Here is a 14,621-nt window from a genome sequence, read left to right on the forward strand (position 1 = left end):
CATGGAAAAGAAGCAAAACAAGGGAAAATAAGGCAGAACGAAGGAATGAAAGTGAAGTGAGTATGGAAGGACATGGTCTGATCTGGTCTCCCCATAATTTACTCTCCCCATCAAAGTGAGTGTGAAGAGCAACACACACAGGGATCTCAACCATGTAAACACGTATGATGAACAGTGAGAGACTCATGAAGGAACAAAGAGGGAACGTTTCTCTTTAAGTGTGCAGTATATGAAGCAGTATGATCCAGTTTTCCTCATACTTGAGAAAGATCCTTTGGTGAGTGTAACGTAGTATTCACAATGGCAAATTCCAATGCTGAAAGAAATCTACATAGGAACTTCCAATATGCCACTCTTAACATTGCTAACCATCCAAATTTTTAAAAGGTTAGTAAGAGGTGAATTTCATCAGAAAAGTCTGATGAAACATAGCTGTAAATAGGCTTGAATTCTATATAAAAAGAAAAAATTTCATTTAAAGTTCAAAGTTTCATAATCATACAAACCATACATTTAAAATTTTAAATTCCATACATTTAGTATGTAGAATAGAATGTATATTAAAATTCCTATTCATTATTTAACTAAAATTTTATTTTCAATAGTTTTCCCACTCCCTTACTAGTTCTTTAAACATAATGTAGCCAAACAAGCATAGTTCAAAAAAGAAATGAAGAATCTCTAAGAGTCATAAAAAGGTTTTCAAACTGAAAACCCATTGTTTTCCACTGGAAATTCATACATTTTCAAGTATCAAGTGAGTTCCTACTCATTTGAAAGTAAATAATATATACACTTGTCTATTTCTATGCTTTCAAACAGCAATGTCTTTCTGCCATTAGCCAGCCTGTTATTTTTCTTCTTTTCTCTTTTAATTTCTATTCTATTTCTATTTTTTGAGAAAAGAATACTGTTATTATTAATATAAGAAGTCTTATAGGTGTAAACTCATAATTGTCAAGAAATAATACAGAAGCAAATCTGCATTCTTTTTCAACTTTTAAGTTCCCTCATGCTGCCCCCTGCTGCCCAGTGTCCACACAGACTGAAAATTGTCCCAGACTTTCAACATTTTTTATTTTTTACTTCCCCATCAGAACTTAACTTGGCCAGTGATCCAGACCATTGTAGTTTTCGTCTAATGGGTAAACAAGTTAACATAAGAAAAAGATAGTTCCCTCCTATTTATCCCATTCCCATTTTTGGCCAGTTAAAGAGCATTTGAATGGATGTCCTGTGAGCAATGACTGACATCCAGATTCCTTAGTTTGGGATCTAAATCCTTGTGCCAGTTCCAAGCTACCACCAGGGATAGAGCTCTCCCAGACTCTAAGTTTCCTCTGTACCCACACTGGATTGGTAGCTAGTACTTCCAAGCACCATGTGCTTTGCCTCCTTGCCCATCCTCACACTGCTTTCTGTACCTGCCGTGTCTTCTCTCAGCTCCTACATGCTGAAAGCCTACGTGTCTTCCAAGGCTCTGGTCAAAACTACCTTCATCCTGAAGTTTGCTCCAATTCCCAAATACTTCTCTTCCATTCTCTCTTTAATCCTTAAAAGGCTTAGCACAATGTTGTTTTTAATGTAGTAGAGGCTCAATAAAGATTTATTTAGTGAGTAGAAAGCAGATAACAAAGAAACCTTAATTTCTGAAAGGGCCACCCGACTGGCTGACTTTATTAATAGAGTACCTGGAGAAGATAAATGGGAGCCTCTCTAATACTGCAACATCCTTACACCTGGATGGGTGATCATTTAAAATTCCTATCACACTGCGCAAGGCCTATTTTGGTCCCTGAAGTCAGGGCTGTCTATGAAAAATGAACTTATGAATTAATGCTATAAATTAAACCAAATTTTAAAGGACCATGATTTCTAAAATCTGTTAAGATTTATGAAAGTGGTAAGATTTGTAAACTAAATCTAAAAACCTAAAGATGTACTAACTTGGGATATTTAATGAGTACTTATGACACATTAGGCACTATTCTATGCATTAACTCATTATAGTCTTAAAACAGCCAGGTGAAATAAGTAATATTACCTTTTTTCATAGAACAGGAAACTAAAGGTCTGGATAGTTAATTGGCCCAAGGTTATAGATATAGTAAAGGGCAGAGCTAGGAATGGCAAACATCAGTCAAAGCTGTGTACTTACAGTGTTCTCATAATTTCTTTAATAGAAATGTGTATGGACAGACTTCTAGTCAGCTATTCTGAAAGTTAAAAAAGCTTGTCAATAGAATAGGCTTAGAAGTTGTGACCACACAGTCAAACAAAGCCATGAGAGGGTTCAGTGTCAATAAGTACCTGTTAATATCTGCAAGAGTTAATAGTCTTACAAGCCAGAACGTGAAGGAATGTGGGATTCTGCCAATTCAAGGGTCTCTAGATTTAGATAAAAAGGACAGTTATACTTTCTAAAAGATTAAGAAATGCAAAATCCAAATATTGTCAATTGACGTAGCCACTTGTGTGAGGACCAGCTTCTAAACTGACTTGAAAAAAGGTAAAGATAAAGATATGACACAGTAGCTCAGGCAGGAAGGCTGGAAGAGTACTTTTTTTTCTGGATACTAAATATAAACAAGGCTCAGCCTGTCACATCAGTGTCTCTCAGAAGTGGTGTTCCAACTTTGCTTATCAGGGAGCTTCAATAAGTGGAGAAAGCAGGTCAAAACATTCACTTGGGAGGACAACACCCAAAATGGTTTCATAGGACATAACTGTTTCCTTAGTAGGTAAGAATCTTTTAACTCCAAAAATATTTAGAGTTTAAGTACAGAAACATATTTTAGTGTAGGTAATTGTTGTGTTTCAGATCATTTGACCTAATGGAGTTTAAGAGGTCAGCCTGTTAAGACTTTTAACTGTAGCTCCTACAGTTACACCTAGTGTTCAAACGTTAAAGAGAGCTTAATAATTACTATATTTAGGAGCTAAATTTATTGGATATGTAAAACTTTAACTTCTTGAAAATGTTTCCTAAGTACCAAACAAGGCAATCATATGTAGTAAATTCACAAATGTAGTATAAAAAGTTTGGAGGTATTTAATTAATGCTATAAATTAACCCAAATTTTAAAGGACCATGATTTCTAAAATCTGTTAAGATTTATGAAAGTGGTAAGATTTGTAAACTAAATCTAAAAACCTAAAGATGAACTAACTTGGGATATTTAAAAAGTTTGATATTAATTTTTAAAACTCAAATTGAGTTCAGATTCACTCAGGACATCAAGCACCATAACTTAAGAGCATTTTACTAGTGTTTTTCTTCCAGCTAAAGTTGGTGTTCATTAAGCAGACAATTTAATGTTTCACCCCACAGAACTGGTTTGACTATCCAATTATTCTTATTTCAGTGTGAGATGGAGTTCATAGGAGATAGACTGTAGCTTTTGAAATATTGAGATGAGATGTAGCAACACTAACCTTACCTTTCAAATTTTTGGTTTCATGGTTTACTTCAACAGTGAGTGAGCAGTTCTCAACCCCTACTGCATAGAATCCTGTGGACAGCTTTTGGAAAATACTTATGCCCCAATCTCATCCTAGACCAGTAACTAGAATCTGGTGATGTGGTGCAGGCATTTTGTTTTTAAGTTTCTGGCTGATTATAAGAATAGTCAGAGTTGAGAACCAGTAGTGCAGCAGTGTGGCCCTACCATGGTCTGAGGCAGTTCATGGCAATTACTATAGACTGAAGGTTTATATCCCCCCTCCCCCCATTCATATATTGAAATCCTAACCCCCAATTTGATGGTATTTGGAGGTGGGGCCTTTGGGTGGTGATGAGGTCATGAGGGTAGAGCCTCCATGAATAGGATTAGTGCCCTTATGAAAGAGACCCCAGAGGGCACCCTCACCCCTTTCACCATGTGAGGACACAGTGAGAGGACAGCCATCTATGAACAAGGAAGGGGACCCTCACCAGACACCAAATCTGCCAGTACCTTGATCTGTTTCTGGCTTCCAGAACTGTAAGAAATAAATTTCTGTTGTTTATAGGCCACCCGGTCTATGGTATTCTGTTACAGCAGCCTGAACAGACTAAGACACAAATGTTCCATAAATCTTTTGTCCAATACAGCAGCCGTAGCCAGGTGTAGCTACTGAATTTTTAACTTTAATTAATTCAAACTTAAATGTACATAGTCATCTGGCTAGTGACTACTGTACCAGACAGCACAGTTCTGGCAGTTTTAGGCCATTTTTAATGATCTGAGTATTATTATGTAGGTGCCCAATGACTTTTTGATATTGGACCACATCAGTCCAAACTTAGTACTCTTGCCTCTTTGGGGTACATCATATTAGCTTCTTGACAAGGCCTTTAGTGGTATGGAAGAGTAGCTCAAAGCTTATAGAGGCTTCTGGGAATGTTAAGGACATCTATGTTGGCCGTTTGTTTCTTGGGCTTTACACTTTAATGAAAAGCAAAAGCCTTCAGAACTTAAGTCTTAAAGCAATGAAGCAATTAAACTCTCCAAAAAGATTCCCTTTGCTCCTCGGCACATTATAGTGTTTTTCAACTGGAGGTTGTGACCTCTGTCTTGGAGGATGGAGCTTTTCCAGTGGATTGGGGCAGTGGCCTGACTTTCAGAGCTAAATATAGATCATTGGCATGGCAGCCTCTCTTTCTCAGTCTCATCAAAATGATGTCCATTAGTGAGTGTGGGACATTAGTAATTGGTGGGGTAAAATCTTAAGAAAAACCAGCAAAATGCCACAGTACAAAAGTCTTTCAGATGTAGCTTACTATTAAGTACAACTAAGTCCTATGTTTACCTGCTTTTAAAAATAATTTGTAGTTATACATTGCTGTTTTTTTAAATTTAAATGTACACACACATTGTTGGCAAATCTCAAATGTGATATTCATGCTGAGGCATAAGAAAAATCCTCCTTTAAGTCACTGCTCAACTCTCACTTTTCAATGAGGCCCTTCTGACCTCCCTACATAATATTTCAATATGTATTTACTCATATATTTGTCAAATATTAAGTGACATCCTTTAAAGTTTGGCACATTTCAAAGCCAGAATATTTATCATGGCAGGTACCATCTGATTCTCTAGAGCAATGTCCTAAAGGGTGGTTCTTAGGCCAGCATCATCAACATCAACTGGAAGCTTGCTGGAAATGCAACTTCTCAGGCTCTACCCAAGACCAGCTGAACCAGGAACCCTAGGTATGAGACCCAGTAATTTGCGTTTTAGGTGATTCTGGTTTATGCTGCTTGAGATCCACTGATTTAGAGTACACTGACTCCCCTGAAGTGTCCCAGAGGGGTCAACTTCCATACATCCTTAAGTAAGAACATTTTATATATAAAATTGACCTTGTAAGTTGTGAATCATGAATTTACCCATTTCAACAGAGCCTCACTGAATCTCTGGGCCTTTATTTCCCTATAAAAAATTCAACTTCTGAAATAATTTCACGAAATATTCCTGTAGATATGAGATGCGGTACAAGTGTGCTTTCAGAAATTCTACAGATTTCAGATATATACAACTGATAAATTCAGTGGGCAATTACTCCTTTTATGAAAAGGTTATTCAATTTATAAAATAATTCACTAGAGGATTCACTTAAACATTATATCATACAGTGCATTTAAAATAAAACATACATTAAAAAATATTAATGTGACAGTGTAGAAAACTAAGTTCAAAGGCTCTGATTACAGACTTCCCAGTTCAAACTCGAGCTTTTTCATTTACTGTGTAACCTTGGCCAAACCTCTCTGAGCCTCAGTTTTCTCATCTGTAAATGGGTGTAATAATTGTCCTATCTCCAAAGTTTGTGTGAGGACTTCAGGAGATAGTAAAGGTAGCATTTAGCCTGGAAGCTGAAACACAGCAAGCTCTAATTAAATGTTTGTTTTTAGTTTTTAAAACAACAGCCTCATCTGTGACCAGCCTGGTCTCTACAAAAACAGCTAATCATATTTTATCACTCAATAATGTTTATACAGAGCAGTTAAAGTTTATACAAAACAAACAGGAACTAACCATATTGAGCACTGGATACTGCGCAGGTGTTCACCCTTCCAAGACCTCTTCCCTAGCCAAACCAAACAGTAATTTCAATCTCCTTTTCAGTGACCAGTTTACTAGTATGAGCATGTCCTACAAGCTAGCCAATGAGCTGTAAGAAGCAGTGTGCTATAAGACCTTGGGAAATAATTTCTTCCCTTATAAAAAGATGCATAAGAGCAACTCTCCTCCCTTTGGAAAGTTTATCATCAGAATATGATGCTTGTAGCTGCAGCAGCCATCTTGTGACTATGAGGAAAGACATGGCTGACATTAAAGCAAAGTGAAAGAATGGAACCTACTAAGAAACTTGGTAACACTGTTGAGTTATTGAACCAAACTTAAAACTAGCTTTCCTCCTCATCACTAATTTACTTGTAATAATAAATGTTATTTTTTTAATGCCACTATTAGTAGGGTTCTATGTTAATATGAAAGCAAACTAAATGACATAATCTTGCTAGTATGGATTAATTGGCTCTATGACAAATAATCTGGTGACTATTCTTAAGGTCATCTTAAACCACACAGAGAATCCTTAATGAATAGTTCCTTCTCCCCCAATGTATCTGTATATAACAACAGTCTTACTTTCCCACTCCACTGCTGATATTCTTAGCTAATTAACCATTAGTTAAATGTAATTATATTTCATAAATTAAACATTTTTATTTAAAACATTTTATACATATCATTAAAGTACTATAGATTTTAAAATAAAAATATGTTAATTCTGATATAATCCTTTAACACTATTATTGTATTTTATCTCCCAGCTTCATTTCACAATTCACATTGACTGTTTCATGACAATGTGAGCAAATTGCACAAAATATGAGGCCTTCTACATTTTAAAAAAGCTTTTACTACATGGACTGTACAAGAACACACCTGAAATACTACCAGAGTGATCCTCATCATCTCACTTCTCAAACAAATAAGCTCATGTTTTATTTCTCACTTTGCATTAGGAAACCATCTATTTATATGGCATCTATTTAGGCTATATCTAAAATCTTAGGGCTGTTTTCTCCTCAGTGTGTAAATATTTTGTACCCAAATAATGGTCCTTCAATAGAAGGCCAGTTGGTACATCCTATATAATATTTAAATTTTAAAAAATTTTTACTCCAGAAATCTTATTTGGCCTTTATTCCCTTTATTCCTCCTACAGCTAAGACCTTAGATTTAAAGTATTTTTAAAACTCCGAAACATATTGGACTATAAACTCCATGAGAGCAGGTATCCTTGCCTCTTTTAATATTTCACCCTATCATCTTAGCATAATAGCTCATAGTAGATAGGAGGAAAATCTGCAACAAGCAAATCCCCAAATAAAAATAAATGCTGGACAAATCAAGTATAACGTATTCTGCCTTTATCTTTTTCATAAAGAAATAATTATCTTTACTTTCCCTTTAGATTCCACATTGAGAATCTTTTTGGAAAGATAAAAAACAGTCACAGCACAACACCCATTTTGTCTGTTATTTTCCCCTTACTTTGCAAAACCATGCTGAGGACAGTAGTTAATCTGTATAGTCTTATGGAAAGTAATGGTGTGTTCAAGAAATAAGGGTGAATATGCACAAGAGTGGGTGGAATTAGAAACATACAATTTCAGATTTGTATTGAACTTGGTTTCCAGAGGACAAAAATTTTAACTATTTTTCCTTCTTCTAAAAAAGTTCATTCCAAGGTAGATTGGACCTGGCTAATATTTTTGGCCTTTTACATTAGGTCATCTTAGTATCTCTGTAAATGTTTCTTCCCTTTGTTATCTCCTTTTTCCTAATGCGTTTGGCTAACCTGAAAATTTCCTCAATCTTTGGCAATACTAATGAATATCAGTTAATATATGAGAGAATTATATTGGTTCACTACATTAAGTCTTAAATTGTAGTTTCTTTCTGTTATTGACCAAGCTCCACAATTTCAAGAATTTCAAGTTCATTTTTCTGAGGCTTTTTGTTCAGAATGGGATTTTCAGATTCTTCTATGTCTTTGGCATCATTTGTTTCTTCTTTGTGCAACCTGTTTTTTTTTTTTGGGGGGGCTATTTCATTACTCATTGACCCTCCTCCATCAGAGGGATGGGTAGGGTGAAAAAAAATGCTGTTTTAATATAGTCAGTTTTGCTACTTGCTACCATCTCTGATGAAATGGTGTGCAAGAAAGAAGAAAGTGTGTAATTGTTGACTAAAATGACATTTCAGGAATTTTTAAAAATAATTTTTTATTGTTCATGATCTAATAATTGTTATTATGGAAAAATGAGTTCTCTATATGCTATATTTAATAAATAAAGATCTTTTTAATGATAAAAATATAGTTTATTGTAATATAGTCATAATCACGTCAAAGTCATGAACTAAATGTCTACAAAAATGTTGTCAGTTTCAAAAAGAACTAATGTCCCTTTAGAGCTAAAATGAAGCACAAGGTGGATTTAAAAATGGAGAATAATATAAAATAATGAATTGTTTCTGCCTCATAGATTTAAACCTCCTTACTTAATAATAATTTAAGAGGCACTTATGGAAAAATATCTTTAACATAAATATCTGTGGATGATTTTAGAAAGTAAAGATTTAACTAATGGTTACTTCATAATCAATGATGTAATAGTCAATGATGTAGGAGAACAAAGAGCATTGCATAGCTACATATGGACTTCATAGCATCAGTTTGTTTTCAAAAGGGTGGCTACATTATATAAACATTTTTCATTTTCACAAAAAAAAAAGAAAAATAACACCAGCTGAATAACAGAATATTTTAGCAATAAACATATTGGGAAGTATATTTTATTCAGTAGATCAACTTCAGAGAAGTAAACTCTTCAGCATAGCCAGAGGGCTAGATAATATATTTATACTTGCAGTATTTCATTCTATAAATAATCTATAATGTTAAAGTCAGTCTTATTTGTGTCATTTACATTTTATATAGAGGTAAAAGTGAGCATTTTCAGATTTTTACAGCACAGTATGAACAAAATATAGACGTAATACATAATTATTTTTGAAGTTTAAGGAAAGAGTCTTACAGAGATAAATTGGAAGGGCAGAAAATGCAGAAATACTATTCCTGGTCATTTTATGCATTCTTTTACTTCAGAATTTTAAATGATTAGTGAAATGGGCATTTACATATTTCAAGGGGAATAAAAACAGTAACTCCAGAAATTTTTACTCTCTCAAGGAATCATCTATTCAATCATATGGAAAGGTGGTCTAAGATACTATTTCAGTTGTTTTATCATTATTTGGCAAAATAATATGTTTTTAGGTACAATTACTTATTCTTCCCACTTTGTTTTTGAATGAAGAGCATACTTGCTAAAATGTTTACAGAGACCAGTAAAACCTATGTCATATTGTTATATACATTTTTGTTCTTGGGAGGCTTTGGGCCTAAATGCCATATTCTCTAATCAGGTAACTCTCAAAAAGAACAAAGATGGAAAATATTCATCTTGCATTTAGATAGGTGAGTAAAAATACGTTGAAAGTTCAAAGCAGTTGTATACGTATTCTTAAAAGAAATCTTATTCCAAAATATTTGCTCTTTTTAAAGCAAAGATATACATAAATTCAACTGAAGTATCATTTCAAAACAAAACATAATTTTGGCATTGTTTGATGCCAAACTACTGGAAAATTCCCAAGAGAAACTTAGAGTATTTAAGAAATCCCTAGATTCACAATAAAATTCAACTTTTACAATGTTCAGTGAACTAAAACTCAAAGGTTGTGTTCAGTTGAAAAGACATTAACATGTGTGATATGGTAATATAGGGAAAACGCAAAATGTTGCTGAGAAAGGAGAGGGGAAACCGACAGCTTATTATTGAATTCTGATCTAGAGATAATCAGATCAGATCCAACACAACTGCAAAACTGCATGCTTGTCCCTGGTGCTCCCTGGACTGGTTGTGACGACATGTCTGCTCACTCACAGTGCACAGTTCACAGAAAACATTTAAATAATACAACCGAATAATTCCTCTAACCAAACTGAACTTTAAGGAAATAAGGGTAAGATAATAGATCAAATCTTGCCCCACCTCTTTTTCTTCCTCCTTTTTTCTTTTAGCGAAACTGACAAATTGTTGAGGAGCACTACAGCGCCACCAACACAGATCAATGCAAAACAAAAAAGATCTCCCACCGTGTGCAAAAAGGAAAAAAAATTAGAAAAATGCCAAAAATTACAAAATGTCTCCCAAATGTACCTTTTTGGAGAAAAACAAGGTTGCTCGAAAAGATTATCTAGTGAAGAGCTTCCAAGAATTAATATTATGGAATACAAGTTTACATCTGATCAGCAAATAAAAGATCCACTATTTAGTAACAGCCATAACTTAATATAAACCCGGTTATGTCAATCTCCACCTTCATTAAACCAAGGGTAGCTTTCCTGTAGTTTGTAGCCAAGTAATCCATCAAGAAAATCACAATAGGCCTACTTAAAAAAAGCAGCAACAAAACTACATCCATAGTTTGCCTGCTGATAATTTAGGTGCTGGACAAATTAGGTAATACATAATTTTTATAAAGAGGATATGCACATATTTGGCATTACCAACATTGCTGGCACAAAAGTCCATCTTGAAATAGCTGAGTTTCCCCGTAGTTCACAGTAATTAAAGTATCATTTAGATTATAAATATCTAGCTTTAATAATGAAAGAAACCGATTTTTTCTTTTGGTAAAAATTAGCCAGACAAGATTAGGTGGAATGTGCAGAGATCAAAGCTACAGAAAAATACAAAGATTTGGTTTGTAAGAAGAAACACAAAGACAATCCTTTTCACCTGGCGGGCTCCTAGACAGATTTGACGACATAAATATTTAAAATCATAAACTTACCATTAGTGTAGGCAAAGAAGAAGCCAGTTCTTGAAAAATAATTGTAACAATATAGGCTGGATACTTGTGTCCCTAGAAACAACAGCCTCCAGGCAGCATATGGATCTTCAAACATTTTAAAAATATTTCGGAAATAGAAAGTGAGACTTTCTTCCATGATCGGCGGCTGAAATGGGGTGGCTTTCCTCAGGATCTATGGGCGTTTGGGAAAAATCAGAGAAATATCCACGGAAGATTAAAAGCAGAGGAGGCAACGGCAGCCAGCGGACTCCGGGGTTAACAACTTTGCGATGGCAAGCAGGCGCGCTCTGATTGGCCGGCAGGGCAGTGTCCCTACAGTCTGCACTATCCCCGGCCCCCGCCTCCTGCAGCTCGGAAAAGAATGCTGTGTGTGTGCCATTTTACACTGGCTTTTAAAAGCACAGCCACCCAAATGACAAAAGTCTAAGCTCGCTATTAAGTGACCCTGCAAAACAATAGCACCCACGACTGCCAGTTAGCTCAGGAAAATGCCCTTTAAACGTCTTAAGGAACAATCTTATTTCTTGTATGTGGGTTTTTACAGAATATAATGCTTTTCTTAAGCAAGCACTTCACAAATGTCGATATTAAACTGAGATACAAACATGGCCGTTTGAAACTATTTACATCAAAGTGTTTTTGATTTGACATCATTAGCTACCTAAAGATTGAAGCCATTCATCCTTGAACAGAATTTACGACTCCTGTAGCTCGGAGAGCTTCCATTTCTTTACAAATAGAATTTGTTAGCCATAGGAGCTACCATTTGTGCAAAGAATAAAAATGAAATGATTTTAGTGGTTAGGTTAAAAACAGGCATACTTTTTTTTCTTCTTAAAAATTCTGTTTCAAAATCCTTTTCCAGCAGACATAATTCTAACCACTCTGCCTTACAAACAAAATGGCTGTGGTACTGAGTTTTTCTGGATCCTCCCACTGTGCCTCCTCCTGGCCTCCAGGAAGTGCTAAAAATCCAAAATAAATACAGCACTAAAAGTACAATGTCCAGTCTGAATTCGGGTGAAACCTTTGGTAAGGGGATCTTAGAAATGTGCTGCTTTTATTAGAGTTTTTCAAAAAATTGTTTTGAAAAGAACATCAATCACTGGAGATTTACTTGACTGTAATTTGAACTTTCTGTTTTACATATTTATAAGGTCTTTCACCTATCTTGGCAGGCTTTCAAATTAAGTGGGCTGGGAAATTTGATGCTCTCTAGTTGTGAGCTGAGTCAGGTATTATTTAGTGGCTGCAACTGGGCTTTTAAATAAAAACGAAGTCTAAAACAAACTGTTAAACGAAAGCTATACTATGGTTGCAAATGTAAAAATCACAAAAGTCAGCAAATACTGAAGTGTGTCAAAACTGCATATATATGTTAGTTGAACACATTCGATATAAAATTATTTGCCAGATAAATTTCTAATGATCCAAGGATAGAACAGGATTTAAAGGAATTAGATGAAGAGAGGGGTGAGGAACTGCCTACATTCTTCCGGATCCCTGCTCACACACACACACACACACACACACACACACGCGCGCACTTGTTCGTCTGGTACCCCTTACCCTGCTTGCCATTTATTTTATTTTATTGGAATAAGATTGATAAACAATATTACATTGGTTTCAAATGTGCAACATAGTGACTTGATAACTATATACATTATTAGATTCTTGTCCTGGTAAGTGTAGTTGCCCAGTTACCATACCAAGATATTATAATATTTATGGTTATGTTTCATATGTTGCACCTGCATTCCTATAACTAACTTACTTTATAATTTGCAGTTTATACTGTTTTATCCCCTTCACCTATTTCACATCCCCCTGCTTGGCATTTAACATGTAACATTCCTAGAGACTTAAAGCTAGGGCGACTATATAATTTATCTTCTAAACCAAGATATTTTTGAGAGTGAAAGGGGGGCATATAACTAATTACAGGATGACTAGAATAAATGGGGACTGCCCTGGTAAACCAGGAGGCAGAGTTCACCTTGCAGTAAGAAACCTTAACTCCTGCCAGACAGGTCGTCTACAGGCATGGGTCCTGTGCCAGTTTAGGCAGAATCTGAGATGGACCCTGTATCTGGGCTGTGATCTACTGTCCTTGCTTTGACATGGACTGAAGTGGACAACACAAGACTCAGATTCAGATATATTTAATGAACTACCATGGTAAGGAAAATATCTGTACTGTATATCCATTTTATTTTGTAATCTCACAATAGTGATCTGATGAGAATAGATTTCAATGACTTTTATTTGATTATAATCAGGAAAACATACTTAAGAAGTCCTCTAATGAAGAGAGCAGACTAAGATTCTTGAGAAATTTTCAAGCACTTTTCCTCTCAATAGAGAAAATTTGCTAGAGGCCATTTTCATTATATAGTTTGTCTTTCCACAGCCTCAGTCTTGTCCTTTTGTTTCCCATCTCTTCCTCCACCCCTACATATATACACACACACATATCCACATATGTATACACACATACTTTACAGATTAGAATCTGCTATGCACTTTCCACAATATGCATATTTCTAATCATATACATTGCTATGGGAGAATTTCATGATATACATCATTTGAACATCTTTTGCTTTGCTAAAGGTAAGATGTAGAAATGGATGTTTCAGAAAAGTCATCACTGAAAGACACAAATAATTCTTGTGTGTTTATTCAAATAGTTCTTGAGAGCTTAGAATGTACCAGGCATGATGCTTGGTACTATATATACATTAGTGAACAAGAGACAATTTTTCTCCTTCATGGGGAGACAGAAAGACAAGCAAGCAAACAAATATATAATTGTAAATTATGATAAGTACTATTAAATAAATAATCAGAATGCAGTCCTAGGGATTAAGAGGGAGGGAAACACATAGATAAGGTGGTAAGGAAAATTGTTTCTGAGCAGGTGACATTGAAGGTAGCCTTGAAAGTTGAGGAGCAGCCAGACTTGAAAAATACACAAGAAATATCAGGACAGAAGGAGGGTATGGCGAAGGCTCTGAGGCAGAATGGAGCTTGGCGTATTCAGGAAGGCGAATGAGGCCAATGTTAGTGCACACCTTAAGAAAAAGGGAAAATGATATCAGGTAAGGTCAGAAATGTAGTGACATCCTGCAGAGGTTTGTAAGCTACAGAAAGGAGTTCCATATCTCAGCAAGTGAACTGTATTCAGAGTAGAATGTTGGAATTTGAGATTTTGGAGGTTTTATTGATGGTAAGATCCAGGAGGTCTGTGGGTAAATGGAGGAGAAAACATGCTAATTTTCAGCTTACATAGAAGCGTCACAGGGATTTGGTATTATTTTTAAAAATCCACATTTTTCTTATGTATCATTACAGCCATTGATTGTGACTCAGTTCATAAATAAATATAAACAAGAAACAATTAAGATTATACTTAGTAGTAGTAAAATGAAAAGGAAGAATTTAGGTAACTAATCAGCTCAGGTTTCTGCTTCTCTTTAGCAGTGTTGATACTGGTATTTTTTTATTCAAAAAAAACCTGACACTTCATCTCAGTTGAACTGATAAATCCTTTTTTTTTTTTTTTTAAACAAATGAGGTGAAGCATCATGAAAGCTAGAGTTTAACATAATTGGAATAAAAACAGTTTTTCTTTTTGAATTTACTAACTGGTTGTTAGCAAACCAAAATCATATATAC

General features: G+C 35.1%; 1 protein-coding gene across 1 annotated transcript in view; it reads right to left on the bottom strand.

The window, feature by feature from the left end:
• EPC1 (enhancer of polycomb homolog 1) overlaps window positions 1-11,205 on the bottom strand; it is a 94,223-nt gene extending 83,018 nt beyond the window's left edge. The window contains exon 1 of the mRNA XM_036912216.2: window positions 10,920-11,205. Coding sequence (XP_036768111.1) covers window positions 10,920-10,922 — 3 coding nt within the window. The 5' untranslated portion in view covers window positions 10,923-11,205. The remainder of the gene's footprint in view (window positions 1-10,919) is intronic.
• Window positions 11,206-14,621: the final 3,416 nt, after the last annotated feature.

The sequence above is a fragment of the Manis pentadactyla genome, chromosome 3, assembly GCF_030020395.1.
Source record: "Manis pentadactyla isolate mManPen7 chromosome 3, mManPen7.hap1, whole genome shotgun sequence".
NCBI classification, from domain to species: Eukaryota; Metazoa; Chordata; class Mammalia; order Pholidota; family Manidae; genus Manis; species Manis pentadactyla.